Raw genomic sequence first — 15,310 nt, 5'->3', positions numbered from 1 at the left:
CCTGTCCACTGGCCTGCCTGCTCGCTCGCAGCCTTCCTTCTGCTGCCTGGCCGGCCCTGCCGGGCAGAGGCTCACTGGAGGGGCTCGGGGGCGATGCCAGAGTCCTGCACCTGGGGCAGCCCCGTGGACTCCGGACAGCTGCCTCTGTCACTACCAAAACAGCCCCTGGCACGGCCACTCCAGACTGGCCACCCACCCATGCTCTCAGAAAGCCAAAGCTCACTAGAAAACCAAACAAAACAAGTGTGTGAATCAGTCTCCCAGGCGAGCAACACCTCTGGCCAGGAGTCAGAAAGGCCAAGTGACACACAGGTGGGTGGAACACCGCCAGCCCTTTTGGCCAGGGGTGGCTGAGGACAGGAGAAAGGGGCACAAGTGGAAGCAGGGATCTTCATTCACAGGAAAGGGAGGGACAAGAGGGCCGGGCTTTGGGGCTGCACAGGGAGCCACAGTGCAGGATGATACATACATACATATGTGTGTGTGTATATATATATATATATATATATGATGATGACGAAGGTCCTGCCCCACTGGGTCAAGAACACATAGGCTGGGCTTGGCCCAGCAGGTAAAATACACTGGAGGTCAATTGGAGTCTGAACCTTAGCGTTGCCACTTCCCTGCCACTTGACCTTGCATGAATTTCTTAACTTCCAAGCCTTGGTTTTCTAATATTTAAATTAGAGGCAATAATAAATGAAAGTTATTCTTCTTCCCTTTCTCCCCTACTTCCTCCATCCATCCATCCACACATCCACCCATCCATCCATCCATCCACACATCCATCTATCCACACATCCACCCATCCATCCATCCACCCATCCATCCATCTATCCATCCACACATCCACCCATCTATCCATCCACCCATCCATCCATCTATCCATCCACACATCCATCCATCTGCATTCTCAAACCCCAGCTGAACTGGAGGTCAGTGTTCTCCAGCTCTAACTGGACTGGGAATCAGAAGTTCTCAAACTCCAGCAAACATCAGAATCACCTGTTCAATTGCAAACTGACATCCCTACCTTAAGTATCTGGTTTGGTACGTCTGGAAGGACCTCAAGTCTGGATTTGTGATAAGTTCAAGGTGATGCTGACACTTCAAAGGCCACACTTCGAGAACCACTGGGCTAGTTCATTCCAACATCCAAGATAGACTCCGTAGGAGTCTGTTGAAAAACCTCCAGTGGCTTCCCTACCTTTAGAACCCAGTCTGAGCTCCTCACCATGATCTATGATGACCTTCATAACCTGGCTGGACTCTGTCTCATCAAGGTCACCTTGAGCAGCTGGCAGATGTCCCTCAGCCTCTGATGTGGCCACAGTGAACAATTCACGTTCCTTAAATGTGTCCCGCACATACCCCGCACATTTCCCTCTGCCTGCAACTCGTTCCCTCTTGTTGCTTGCCACATTCTGACTCGTCCATCAAGGTCAACCTAACTGCTGCACCGCTTGGAGGCATCTCCGTGTGCTAGAATGGCTGTGGGCTTTGATGTGGATGGACTTGGCTGTGAATTCCAGATCAATCACTTGTTAGCTGGGTGACCTGAGTTAGCCTCTCCGGTAAGCCAAAATTAACCTCGGCTTCTTCATTATGAAATGTGAATAATATTCATCTTATGAGATTGTTTTGCAGGGAAGACGTGATGTGTAATAAATGCCTGGCGGGCAGCAGGTATTTAATAAACAATCGCTGCAATTTCCTTCGCGCTGCTTTGAAGCCTTGCCTGCCCGCCTGCCTCCATGCTGCCTTCCTTCTCTGGGTTCCAACAGAATTCCAAACCTGATCCTATTTTGCATGTATTTTATTGCAATGGCCTCCTACTATTTTAATACCCAAGGAACAGAACTGAGGCCTTTGTATGAATGATAAAAATGGACTCTCCCAGCAGATTGTTGAGCACAGGGCCTGGTAAGCCAAAGGTATCTTTTCAGGAAGCAAGTCTACAGGTGGATCCCATCCCACACCAGAGCGCATGCTGGGCTGGGCAGCAGAGGAAGGGGTGGGTTTCAAGCTGTGTTCTCCCCTTAGATAGTACACGCCTACACAACTGTACTCCAAGGTGCCGTGCAGACAGAATGAGAGTTCTGTGAAAGTAGGGATGGTGTCTTGTTTCATCTAATGCTGAATTAATACAGCCATCGGTCAAAGGCAGGAAGCACATCAGCTGGACGGGTCAGGTCTTAGTTCCAGGAATAAGATCCTTAAGGCGGCAAATGAGAATGCCCTTTGAGGAGCAAGGCAGATGCTAAGTCCCTGTTTGCTGAGCAGAGCTGGTAAACGCATGCGTGACTTCAGACCAGAGCCCAGGGCGTGGCCGAGCCTGCAGGAGATGTCCTGGGCCTCTACCCTGCAGGTGGGATCTGGGGTCAAGGTGCTCTTGGAAGCCATCAAGACTGTGTTGCTCCTTCTCTGCCCTTCCCACAAATCTGCTCCCACTGCCTGTCTTCTGCCTAGGAGCAAGCTCATCTCCTCGAAAGCTTCAGGTGTTTTAATGCACACATTCTCATTTCCTTTGCAGGCCCCGCCCCCACCTCCGCTCACTCCCCAAGACAGCTGGCAGGGAAGGTGGGAATTATCATGGCAAGGTGAGTCGCTGGATGAACTCCCAGGATGGTAATGCAGAGCCAGCCCAAGGCAGAATGCTCCACAAGACTCCCCCTCCAAAATAAGCAACCAAAAGCCATGCTATGGGCATGGCTCAAGTGGTAACACACCAGCTGAGCAGACAAGCAAGCCCCGTGAGTGGAGGCCCTGGGTCTGAACTTCAACACTGCTCCCCCTCAGCCTCCTGCCATACAAAAGGCACCTGAATGAAGTAAGCAAAGGAGTGACCACAAGGGAAAGAGGTGAAGACAAGCCACATTCACCCCCTCCCCGGAACACAGCTGCCATGTGGGGAAGCGGCAACTGCTTGGATCTCTGGATCAGCTACTCTATTTTAAGGAACGCTGAGTAAAATTCTATGACCTATTTGCGGTCAAAAGTCTCTGGCTTCAAGGTGAAAAGAGACCCCAGAGGACTAGTTGTTTTTTGACTTCAGCAAAGTAACTGTGCACATCTTTCCAGTGGACTGAGCCACCCTCACCAGGTCTCTGGCCAAGTCCCTTCCCAGGAGGGGACGTCGGAGGAGGCATTCCAGCTTCATTTCCACTCAATTAATCAAAATGTCATTGGTAAGAGCAGTGTGACATCCAGGGCTTATGAGCCTCCAATCTAAGCCTCCCGAAGCCTTTTCTCTTTGAACCTAAACGTGCCATTCAGCCAGCGCGGAGCTGAGTGGCAACAGAGTGCTTCGAGGCTAGAGGGGGCTCTCTTGGTGGGGTGCCCTCCTTCCTCCAAGCAGGACTCAAAAGTGTACCGTGAAGCTGGTCTGGGTGAAACAAATACAAACTGATGTCCCCCAAATCGGGAGCTTCATCCTTCGCTCCGACTCAGCCTTGGGGGAGAGGCTGCCCTCCCCCTGCCCTGCCTCCCTCCCCCTGCCCTGTCCATCTGTACCGTCCTAATGGGCCATGTGTCCTGGTCACCATCAGCGGCAGTCAGTGATGACAGATCAAGGCTCTAGGACTGTCTGTCTGTCCTCTGTCCTTCCTCTACAGAAAAAGGCAGTGGTTGCCCTCGTCCCTCTCCAAAGACGTGAGTACCGAGGTCCTTCCTTGGGGGCCCCTAACACTGGCCGCCCTCTCTGATGCTGTGCTGACCTCATTCTTTGTCCAGGGACGCAGGGTGGGCAGCCCAGGCCTCACCCAGCCCAGCGCCTCATTCCTGACACATGCCCTAACCCCCCCCCCCGCCAGGGGAGCCCTTACCCCACCCAAGTGCCACATGTGCAGCTCCCAAGGAGCAGCCCAGACCCAAAGGAGAACCTTAAGGCTGGCACCGAAGCCCGGGACCCCAAGAAGAAACCGTGGCTGATTCAAGCAACGATTTCCATGCTCCACTGTTGGCTGACAATGGGCTTTATTTCATTCTCTGTGCTGGGACAAGAGGAGCATCGGGAGGCAGCCGGTTCACCTAGAAGGGTCAAAGAACAGGGCCTCCGGGCAAAGCGGCCGTGCTCCGTCCCAAGGACTCGCTCCTCCTCCGCTCCCCGCTCCAGGAGATCTATGAGCGCAGCGTCTCTGTTTATTCTGTTCCTACTTTTCTCCGATGTCTGCAAGATGGGAAGCGTTCAATAACTACTGATTTAATGAACAAATTAGTTAATTACACCATGTCTCCAGGTTTTGATGAGACCCTCCCCACACAGCTTGTCTTTGCTGAAGACAAGATCCTGTCTGATTATCCAAGCCACTCCATATGGAGCCCCACGTTCGTGAGGCCCGGGCACCTCTCCCCTGCGGGTCCATGTCAGAGCTCATGAGGAGCTAACAAGCAGAGGGCTGAGCCCTGGCTCCTCCGTCCCTGGTCACTGGGCTGGGCCCCAGCTGCTCGACGGGGCCGAGGAACCAGGTCCTAGGGAGTCGGGAGGAAGCCTGGTCTCCCAGCTGCCTCGGGCTCCCCACCTGAATCAGCCTTGGCAGTGGCAACAGGAACACACAGGAGGGGTCCTGGGGCTGTGGAGAAAGGATTCCCCGTCTGCAGAAGCCTGGGCCTCCACCCAGGGCGGGTCTGCGGTTCAGAGACTCTAGGGGCTCCGCTGAAGGCCCCACCTGCCATCCCCACCCCTGGGATGTCCTTCCTGGGCTCCCTGGGCCTCCTGTGGCCTTCTGGTTGACTCGACTGTCAGCCTCCCTTTGCTAATTCTCTCTGTGAGCAAGGCCGCGCTTCTGCAGCAGCTCACTGTGGTCTTGAGTCCCTCCTCGTGGCTCACAGTGTGGCTCACACTCTGATAAAGGCCATTGTTTTCCCCACCGCGGTATCAAGAACGCTGCCCACACTGTCTCGGAAACGCCCGAGCACCTCCGCTCTTAAACACCTCTCATAGAGCTCCCATCCGGACAGAACTCACAGCCCGAGGTCCACACTCCCTTCTTAGCACCTTCAGCCATGTGTCTGTGCTCAAAGACTGGGGTTTTAAAGTTTGCATCTTATACTCCAAGTTTGGTGCCTATAAAAGGTTACAGCCATGGGCTGCTTCACCATGGACACATGGTGATTTCTTCACAGCGCACACATCACAGAGCCCTTAGATAAACTAAGATGGCCATGACATCACCCCTGAATAGAATTGTAAGGAACTGTCCCACGCATCACCAGATGTTGGCCAAAACATCGTAATGCTGCACATGATTAGAGCTCAATACAGGGGTGGGCTTTAAGATCTCGCCCTATCTCATGCTATGTGGCTTTGAACAAGCCACTGAACTCCCTGAGTTTTAGGTTGCTCCTGTGTGAAGTGGGGAAAAGACGCAAAACAGTCTGTTTGGGAGGTCAGGGTGCTGCATGTGAAGTTGGGCATGCATCAGCAGGTCAGGAGTGCTGCGTGTGAAGTTGGGCATGCATCGGCACCCACTGGGGAGACCAAAGACGCTCCTTTCACCACTAAAAGTACAGAGATGAGAAAGGTCAAGGTCACACCAAGAACCAAAAGTCTGTATTTCCTGCATTGGATCCCCATTCTCTCCCCGCCCCCCTCCGCAATTGAAAATCCACAGCAGAACCATGGACAGTGAACTAGCCCTGATTTAATTATAGGTTATAGTTGTTAATAGTGTGTACACAGGAAACAAGAGATGCCCCCCTGGAAGAACTTCCTCTATCCTTGCTCTCAGCTATCAGAAGATGGACATTTGGTGACAATCACTTGCATTCTAATCAAGTCTCTGAATTTACCCTGAAAACCTACAGCATGGTCCGAGTACCCCGTGGTCCTTGGGCAGCAAAAGGGAGACAACCGGGGCTGGGAAGGTGGCTCAGTGGTAGAGCGCTTGCCTTGCATGCATGAGGCCCTGGGTTTGATTCCTCAGCACCACATAAGCATAAAAAGAAAAAAGCCGGAAGTGGTGCTGTGGCTCAAGTGGTAGAGCGCTAGCCTTGAACTGAAGAGCTGAGGGACAATGCTCAGGCCGAGTTCAGGCCCCACGACCAACAACAACAAAAGGAGAGACAACCTAGGGAGCAATACCACCACCACCACCATGTGACCATCTCTCCAGACCAGTCAGCTCTTTCCCCTGTTATTTACCCCCTCTCCCTTGAGAATCTCAAGTCAGCTGATGTGGGTGTGTCCTCCTTCCCCAGGCCGGTTGGAGCTCAGCCGGGGATGTTCACCAGCAACAAGATCATCAGAATCAACCCAATAAAAAAAGCGAACACCGGGGTTATACACAGACAGAACACAGATCTGTGTGTGTGGATCAAAGCCTAGGGTGGGGCTGGGGCCACGGCGGTCTGTTCACCAAAGCGAGGCACCTGTGGCCAGCCCCAGGCCGGCGCAGCCAAGAGAATGGGCGAATGGAAGGGTGGTGAGCCCCCGGCATCAGCCAAGGCCAACAGTCATCTTCTTACCCGAGAAATCAGCTCCCCGACCATGCCCGTCCAGGTGCCGTTGGCCTCGGGCACGCCGTACACGCCGTCCCCCACCAGCCGGATCTTGTAGTTGAACCGGAGGATCTCCGCCAGCTCCTTGAGCATGTCCACACAGAAGCCCTCGTAGCGGTCATTGCCCTCCATCTCCTGGTGGTTCCCCTTCAGCATGAGATACGGGTTTTCCTGCAGCGAAACTGGGCAGCTGTCATTCTCATCTGAGCCCTGGCGTCCCAGCCGCACCGGATGGGATGGATGGGCTTGGGGGTGGCAGGGGGGGCGCGGGAGGGGGCAGAGGGGAGGGGAGGCCGAAGGCCCGGCCCGGCTTCCGCCACGGTCTCGCACAGCGGTGGTGACCAGACCCTCCCTGGATCCAGATCCTCTAAGTGCTCCCACAGGGCTCCCACTGTCCTACCTCAGCCCCTTTCTCTCTTCAATTTGTTTTCTCACCCTTTCGCTTATTCTACACAGACCTATCACCAGGGAAATGTAAGACGGGTAAGAGCTGTAGAGATGGCTGGGGTGGTAAGAACACACACACATAGTGAATGGATAAAGAAAATATATGTGTGTGTGGGGGGTCAGTATATGTACATCTGTATGTGTATATATATATGTACGTATCTATGTATATATACACACACATATATGATGGAGTATTATTCAGCAGTAAAGAAGAACAAAGATGTATCATTTACAGGGAAGTGGATGGTACTCGAAACTACCACCTTAAGTGAAACACGCCAGACACAGGAAGACAAGTGTCAGGTTTGCAGTCACAGGTAGAGATGAGGGGAAAGATGACCTTCTAGGTAGACAGAAGGGTAAGAGAAGATAGCTGGGAGGGTTGGATAAGCTAAGGTTGAGTTGGGCTGAGGAGGACTAAAGCTCTGGGGGCTTGAACTGTTCTGTGTGCTTTGGCAGCTGTTTCCTCCGCCCAAGCCTCTGTGCCTGGCTCCTCGCCTGCTCCAGCCGAGCCTCTCTCCCCTCTATCCTGTCGTTGCTCTTAGCACACAGGGGTCCCCTCCCAGCTCCATCTTTTTTTGGGGGGGGGTCCGGTCGTGGGGCCTGAACTCTGGGCCTGGACGCTGTCCCTCAGCTCTTCAGCTCAAGGCTAGCGCTCTACCACTTGAGCCACAGCGCCACTTCTGGCTTTTTATTTTTCTGCTTATGTGGTGCTGAGGAATTGAACCCAGGACCTCAGGCATGCAAGGCAATCACTCTACCACTGAGCTACCTTCCCAGCCTAGCCAGCTCCATCTTTTATCCTTCAGCTTTCCCACTTCCTAAGCCTGATGCTGTCCCTAAGCTTTTGTGCTCAAGGCTGGTACTCTACCACTTGAGTCACACCTCCATTTCTGGCTTTTTGGGGTTGCTTAATTGGAGATAAGTGTCTCAAAGACTTTTTTGCCTGGGCTGGCTTTGAACTATGATCCTCAGATCTCAGTTTCCTGAGTAGTTAAGATTATAGATGTGTGCCACCAGTGCCTAGCTCATTTTAGGCTTTTTTGTTATTCTCTTCTTTCCCTCTCCTCTTCTCTCCTCCCTCCCTTCCTCTTTTCCTTTCAGAGAACTGGGATCTGAACTCAGGGCTTTGTACTTTCCTGGCAGGTGCTCTACCATTTGAGCCACACCTCCTCCTCTTTTTGCTCTGGTTAATGTTAAAACAGGGGCTTGCTTTTTGCCTAGGCTGACCTGGACAGCAATCTTTGTTTTCATACTTTGCCCCACAGCTGGATGACAGCCATGCTCATTTGTTTTCTTTTCTGTTGAGATGGTGTTTCAGGAATGTTTGCACTGGCTGTCCTAGAGCTGTGATCCTCTTCTCTTCACTTCCTCAGTAGCTAGGGCTGGAGGTATGCGCCACTGGTGGCCAGCAGGAACAGGGGCTCTCTCTGCCAGGACTCTAGGTTTGTGCATCTTTCCAGACTTTTATCCCCTGAGGTTTGCAGTAGATCAATAATCCCACACAGGTTCCTGGGCCCCAGGCACTCTTGAAGGTCACAGTGGAAGTCCCTGAGCAATTTCTATGATCTCAAAGAACCTAAGAGAAGCGGACACGTTTGCGCCTTGCACATTTATTGGACTGAGGCTGAGCACTGTGTACATCTCAGCTCTGGGCTGATATTCAATATCAGTGTGACAAGACAGTTTATCTCCTGCTGGCAAGATGCTGGGTCGAGCAGGGAAATACATTTTGTATTAGTTACCATGAGGAGGGGGTGGAGGAACAAATGAACGCTGAATACATGTAGCTGGCTTCATCGACAGATATTTTAAAACATGAGGCCTTCAGGAGAGGCGGCGGAAGGGAAAAAAAGAAACCCCTTGGTTGTGTGTGCACTTGGCTGCTCCCATCTGCTAAGTGATCCCGTCTGTGAAGACGCAGCCTGAGCCTTATCCATCGTGATCGCCACGGCTGAGCACGTGGCAGGGGCCGGGGGCGGGAGGTGGACGCGTGGAGTTGGTAATTATTGAATAGAACTGAATCGAATAAAAAGGCAGATGGTCCTTTGCCCTGTGGGTTCATTGAGAACTCTCAGAACCATCTGGAAGTTGAGAAAGAAGCCGTATAAAACCAGTCAGGTGGCCACTTGGGTTTGTTGCAGTGGGAGCCTCGTTTTATACATGGCAGGTGCCAAGCAATGGGATTGCTAAGGGCCCCCTAGGCCCCCCCCTCCTCCAACCTGTGTCAGAAGGCAGTCCCTTCCCCGGGGATTGGCACAGTAGCTCTGGCCGGCCTTCAGGGTTCCCTGAAGGGAGGAACCCCCAAGTGGTAGCATCTCCAACCTTCCCTCTTCCTCCACTGCTCACTCAGCAGATATCCTTTCCATGTGAAACCGCAGCTCCCGTGCAATTACCCTGTCATAAACGGGCCTGGCTGCTGGGATTGGCGCTCCCTTCTTGGGAAGCCTGTGAGCTCTTGGCCTCGGGAGGCCATGGCCCCTGGAGAGCAGCAGCTCAGGAACACCTGCTTACCAGGATGGTGGTGACCACCAGGGTGGTGTTGAACAGACTGTCCGAGATGTTGGAGGCATACAGGTGGCTGTCCATGCGGAGGCCCTCTGCTACGTGCCACTGGCCAATCTGCGGAGATGAACGGAGAGGCTGGAGGAGCCTGGGCTGCAGGCCGGGCTACCCGCCTGCCCAGGGCGGAGCCTGGAGGAGGGCCGTTCCCAGAGGAGACTTTCACACAGGGTTCAGGGGCTTGGGGGAAGAGGAGGGCTGCTAGGGTAAGAAGAAAGGAGTGACGACTTGGGAAAAGGCGGGCGAGGAAATGAGGATCTATCAGGAATGGAACGTGGGTCACGGAAGTTCTCTCCCCCTAGCCCCCAATTCGGGCGGCGAGTAAGCTCCCAGGAACAGCATTATTTTGGGGTAGGGATGAGCCATTGTGCTGTGTGGCTGCAAGAAACCCGGTTATCTGGGCGAGAAGGAGGTGGGTGGAGGGAGCTGGTAGATCCCAGGTCTTTATTTAATGAATGGCTGAGAGTACAGATGGATAAACATGTGAGGAGAGGCCTGGCAGGTTATTTGGCTGGCTGGGACGGTTTAGAAAAGTCACCAAAGTCCCCCACAGCCTCCGCCCTCCCGTCCTGAGCTCGCCCATCACCACCATTATTTCCTCTATTCTTCTCAGAGCTGACAGGTAGCAAGGGCTCCAGTTTGACAATATTGGCCTGGATGGGTGGCCACAGATTCAGGAAAGTTCCAGCCCTCCTGAGAAAGTACCCTCACCCGCCTGACACGGGGCGGGGGGGGGGGTGATATGGACACGTGGGGTCAAAGATAGATTTAACCGGGCACTCAGTAAGGTTTCCTTCCACTTCTCTAGTGTTTTGTCTGTACTGCCTTTCGCTTTATTTTACTGTGGTAAAACCACTTAACCTGAGATCTGATCTCTTGACCCGTTTTTAAGCGTATGATATATAGACTTTGGACTACTCCCAAGACTAAACTCAAAGGTAGTGAATTATTAGCTTATTTGTTCCAATGGAACATGGGTTTTGTTTGTTCGTTTGTTTTCATACTGGCGTCTGAACTCAGAGCCTCCCACTATACTGCACAGCCATGCCTCCAGCCCCTCTGTTTTTGAGACAGTCTCTTCCTGCCTGAGCATGCCTGGATCACGATCCACTCGCTTTAGGCATCCCATCATAGCCAGGATGATTGATAGGTTCTTGGTAGCACGCCAAGCTTTCTGCCCCTGAGATGGAGTCTCAAGAACTCTTCTGTGGGAGCTGACCTGGAACTGTGATCCTCCCAATCTCAGCCTCCTCTGTAATTAGCACGACTGGTGTAGACCCCTGTGCCCTGCTATCAACTGAAAGGGCACAGTTCTTTCCAGGCTGGCCCTGAACTGTGAGCTTCCTGTTCTCAGCCTTCTAAGCAGTTAGAATTACAGAAGTTAGCCATGAAGGCCTACCTTTGGAACAGATTTTATACAATCCCTAGATAAATAGGTTATGAGCAGACAATGTGGAAATATAGAGAACATATCAGCAATTTGTAAATATATGAAACAGAGACACAGACTCCCAATAGAGTTAGTTCTATTAGTGGGAGCCCCTGGTCAGTCATGTCTGTGGCTAAGCCTTTAAGGGGACCAGCCAGGAGAGACAGCTGACAGCTGGCTGGAGCCCTGATGAGACCCATACACTGCCTGGACCAGCCATCTCCAGGACCAGGGAGTTTCCCTGGGAAACTCCCGCGACTCCCAAGATGCCCTGTGGGACGGCTCCCGGGGATACGCTCTGTGTTCTCTTCTAGAAGCTCCAACATCCAGAAGCCATGGCTCACTCTTGGCCCCATGAACCGAGATGGTGCAGGGTCACAAATGAGCCGGACCCAGTGTGGTCGCCCAGCCAGCCAGCCCCACTTTTCAGAGAAAGAATCAGAGGTCAGCGGACAGGCCTGAAGCTTGAGCCCTGGGCCCCTAACTCCCAGTGAATCTTCCCCCAGATCACCTTGCACACCGCACACCCTCAGGCACACATTCCCGCCTTCTCTCGCACAGTTTCGTCTCCCCTCCTAGCCCACAGGGCTCACGACAAAAGCAGTTGGCCTTAGTTATGCCACTCCCAGCGTCTTCCTCTGGGCTTTGGGAGTCAGGAGGGCCAGCAGCCCCTCTGGGCAGGTTGCTCCTGAGGGGCAAGCATGGGCAGAAGGGAGGGGAGGTCCCAGAGACGCTCCAAACTGAGCAGCCAGGCCTCACCACTGCCTGACCTTGTCTTCTTCCCCTTCTCTTCAGGGAAAAAGGGTGGGAGGTGAGGAATTTGCACATAAAGAGGGACAGGGTCATAGCTACTGGACACTTGTGGTACCAGATGCCTGTTCCAGCACCTCTGAATCCTCCTGTCATCCTTGGGCCTTGTTGTGGTGCTTCTATTTCATTCAGGAAGAAATGGAGGCTCAGAGAGATCAAATGGCTTTCCTGAGGTTGCCAGGTATGTGTGGCGCAGGTTTGGACCCAGTCTTCTGACTCGTACATCTGTGTCTTCCCTGATGCAGACTTAGGGTGGGGAACAAGCAGGCTTCCCAGGAAGCGGCTCTCAGGGCCTCCGCCAGCCAGTGTGAACTCCAGATGACACGGCTTTCTGTCATTGGTCTTCACACATAAAGAGCGGCCGGCTGGATGTCAGCACCCGGATGCTCAGGGACGACTCCTTAGATGCCCTGAGCCTACATGGGAAGACCGCAGCTCCCCCTGACCACCTTCCCACCTCCGCTGGTCTCAGCAATCCGGTTCTAACAGCAGCTCCCCCTGACCACCTTCCCACCTCCGCTGGTCTCAGCAATCCGGTTCTAACAGCAGCTCCCCCTGACCACCTTCCCACCTCCGCTGGTCTCAGCAATCCGGTTCTAACAGCCTGCGCTAAGGCCTCCTTCAGCTGATGCTAGCGAGGAGCCAGCGATGGAAATGATTCATCCAGAGTCAGAACTGACAGCCTGAGCAGCACAGCCTCCCATCCCTCACCTCTGGGGACCTGGCAAAGAGACTAATTAGCCCCCAAGCTCCAGTCGGCCATGCACTCTCCCACCCACCCACCTATTAGCCCTCAAGAAATTAATAAACTCATCAGATCCAACAAAGCGGTTTGGCAGCCATTCCCTGGCACAATGTAATTGCAAAAAGGCAGTGGGAAGGAAGCAGAGAGCCAGAGCCAGGTGCCCTGGGATACGGGCTAATCACCACACCCCCCGGGCACCTGTGATGCTACCCATGTGCCAGCGTGGGCAGGGTGGCTTCTCATCCCTGACAAGCTGCGCCTCTGCATGTAGCCAAATCCCTTTGCTCCACCCTGCTGACTCCCGCCCCAAAGCCTCCGGTGGAAACAGCTGTTTTGTAAGTGGTCAACACCGCCCACATGTGCAGGCTTGTGCTCGTCCACAAGGTTGTGGTGGAAAGAGAGAGAGAGAGCCACTGCTAATTTCAGTACCATTTGCTTCTCTCTGTGTGTCTCTTTCTCTCTGTCTGTCTCTCTGTCTGTCTCTCTCTAATGGGCAGTAGTACTAGGATTGACCTTGGGATCTCATGCTCACTAGGAGGTGCTCTTCCACTTGAACCACACCTTTAGTCGTGTGTGTGTGTGTGTGTGTGTGTGTGTGTGTGTACTGGGTACTGGGGCTTGAACTCAGGACCTGGGCACTGTCCCTTAACTTTTTTTGTGAAATGCTGGCACTCTACCGCTTGAGCCACACCTCCATCCCAGCTTTTGGCTGGTTTGTTGGAAGTAAGTAAGAATCTCATGGATTTTCCCGCTTGAGCTGCCCTCCTCAGATCTCAGCCTCCTGAGTGGCTAGGGTGACAGGTGTGGGCCACTAGAGCCTGGCTTCCAGTGTCTTTCAAGGCCGGGTCTCGCTTTGCTGGGTTCCAATCCACCTCCTGTGCCCCCCACTTGTCACCACTGTGCCCAGAGGTGTGTTCCCCCACAGCAGGGCAACAAACACACCCAGTCCTCACTCCAAACTTCCTTATCCCCAGGCGATCCCCTCATCCCCTCCACCTCCCCAGCACCTACGATTACAGGTTTGAGCCAAGGAGCCCAGCTTCCTACCTTAATGCCGGCAAGAAGAAAGGACCCCACTAGGTTAGCGTGAGCCCACCTGAGTCCAGCTTCCCTTCACACATGCCACCCCGGCGACTGCCCCCGTGCTTGGACCTAGCTGTCACCTGTCTTCTCTGTGAATGAGCTGTGTGACAGCACATAAGTCACCGAGTCTCTCTGAGCCCCTTTCCCCCATCTCTTGAGATTCACGTACAAATGACTGCCTCTGAGACTCTGGGGAGAGCAGTACTCGCACTCAGCACGTGCCACAGGGCCCTGAGCGGCAGGGCCGGGCTCACTGGGGACTTCGTTTACCAGAAGGATTAGAGGTTGGGCTCTGAAGGAGCAGTATCTGCATTAGAAATGCAGATGCTGAAACTCCCCGGCCAAATGGACTCAATCAGAAAGCAGAGGAGACCAGCCATGGCAGTTCTGAGGCCAGCTGCAGTACAGCAGCACACAGAGCAAGCAGCTCCGATGACAAAGAGGGTCACGGGGAAAGGCTGAGGTAGAGGGAGAAATAAATCGTCATTGAGTACCCGCCATGTGAGCCAGGAAATGCTTAAAAAACGGGCTCTCCTGGAAAAACAAGAGACCCTGATTTATGGCACCTGCCAATTTCTGTGGTGTCGACCCTCCCATCAGAGCCAGCAAGAAGCTGGGAAGAGGTATAGAATGGGGGCTGGCTGGGGTCAGCCTTCTTCAGCACATCACCAGTGTCTACCCTTGCACAGCATGCCCCCGGCTCTGCCACTTGACAAAGTGGGCACCCCACTTTGTCAGTAAGGAAAGTCACTTAGATAATTACACACACACACACACACACACACACACACACACACACACGATTGCTAGAATGGTGCTTAAACTCAGGGCTTCAATAGCCTTGTCTTGCTTGGCTGGTACTGTACCACTTGAACCATACCTCCAGCTCAGTTTTTTGCCAGTTAATTGGAGATGGGAATCTTGAGGACTTTTTCTGTCCAGGCTGGACAGAAACCTTTGATCCTCAGGCTCTCAGTCTCCCGAATAGCTAGCGTTATCTGTGTGAGCCACGAGTGTCTGGTTCACCCCAGTTAATAATTTATCCAAATCCCAGAACTGATGAGTAGACAAAAATAGGACGATTCGTGGGATCTCAATATTTAAAACATGCGTGAGGTCTTCCGAGGGGCTGATCTGAGCTGTTAGAAGGAACAGGCTCTGCGAGGAGGGCTTCGTCAGACACGAAAGCTTAGGTAAATATTACCGACATGGGATGTGCTTCTTACGTGCTTAGAAAGTAGGATTTCCCCAACAACGGCAAGGAATGCAGATCTATATAAATTAATAATCACTCTGCTCCTCTAAGCACTATATGGTGGAGATTTTAATTATGCATTCAAAAGCATTCTTCCAAAAAGCCCTTCTAAAGGAATGACAAGTCCCTTTGTCCTCTTAAACAGAATATGCGTCTTTACCTTAATGTGCGGTGTTACCATTAAGAAGTCAGTTATGACAACGGGCGGTGATCTAACGCGGCCCCAGCGTCGGCGTAATGCCCAGGGCAACTTGCCTGTGCTTCTGCTCCTCTGTAAGTTCATCCGTCTATCCTGTCTTCCTTCTCAGTGTGGGTGGTCACTGCTGGCCCTGAGGCTGAAGCGCCTCCAGTCCCTGTCTCCCTGGGACCTGTACTCAAGACCGCTGGGTGGAGCCACGGGGGACAAAGCTTAAAGAAATGCTTGGGAGGAAGGCTTAAATCAGAAGTTGGTGGGGCCAAGGGGACGAATCAATGGGCT

General features: G+C 53.1%; 1 protein-coding gene across 1 annotated transcript in view; it reads right to left on the bottom strand.

The window, feature by feature from the left end:
- Grik4 (glutamate receptor, ionotropic, kainate 4) overlaps positions 1-15,310 on the bottom strand; it is a 214,486-nt gene that overhangs the window by 44,014 nt on the left and 155,162 nt on the right. The window contains exons 11-12 of the mRNA XM_013009509.1: positions 9,463-9,570; positions 6,466-6,669 (exon numbers count right to left, since the gene is read on the bottom strand). Of these exons, the coding sequence (XP_012864963.1) occupies positions 6,466-6,669; positions 9,463-9,570 (312 nt within the window). The remainder of the gene's footprint in view (positions 1-6,465; positions 6,670-9,462; positions 9,571-15,310) is intronic.

Source organism: Dipodomys ordii, unplaced genomic scaffold (genome assembly GCF_000151885.1).
Source record: "Dipodomys ordii isolate 6190 unplaced genomic scaffold, Dord_2.0 Scaffold10, whole genome shotgun sequence".
NCBI classification, from domain to species: domain Eukaryota; kingdom Metazoa; phylum Chordata; class Mammalia; order Rodentia; family Heteromyidae; genus Dipodomys; species Dipodomys ordii.
The sequence above is the reverse complement of the archived record's forward strand: the minus strand, read 5'-3'. Positions and strand labels throughout refer to the sequence as shown.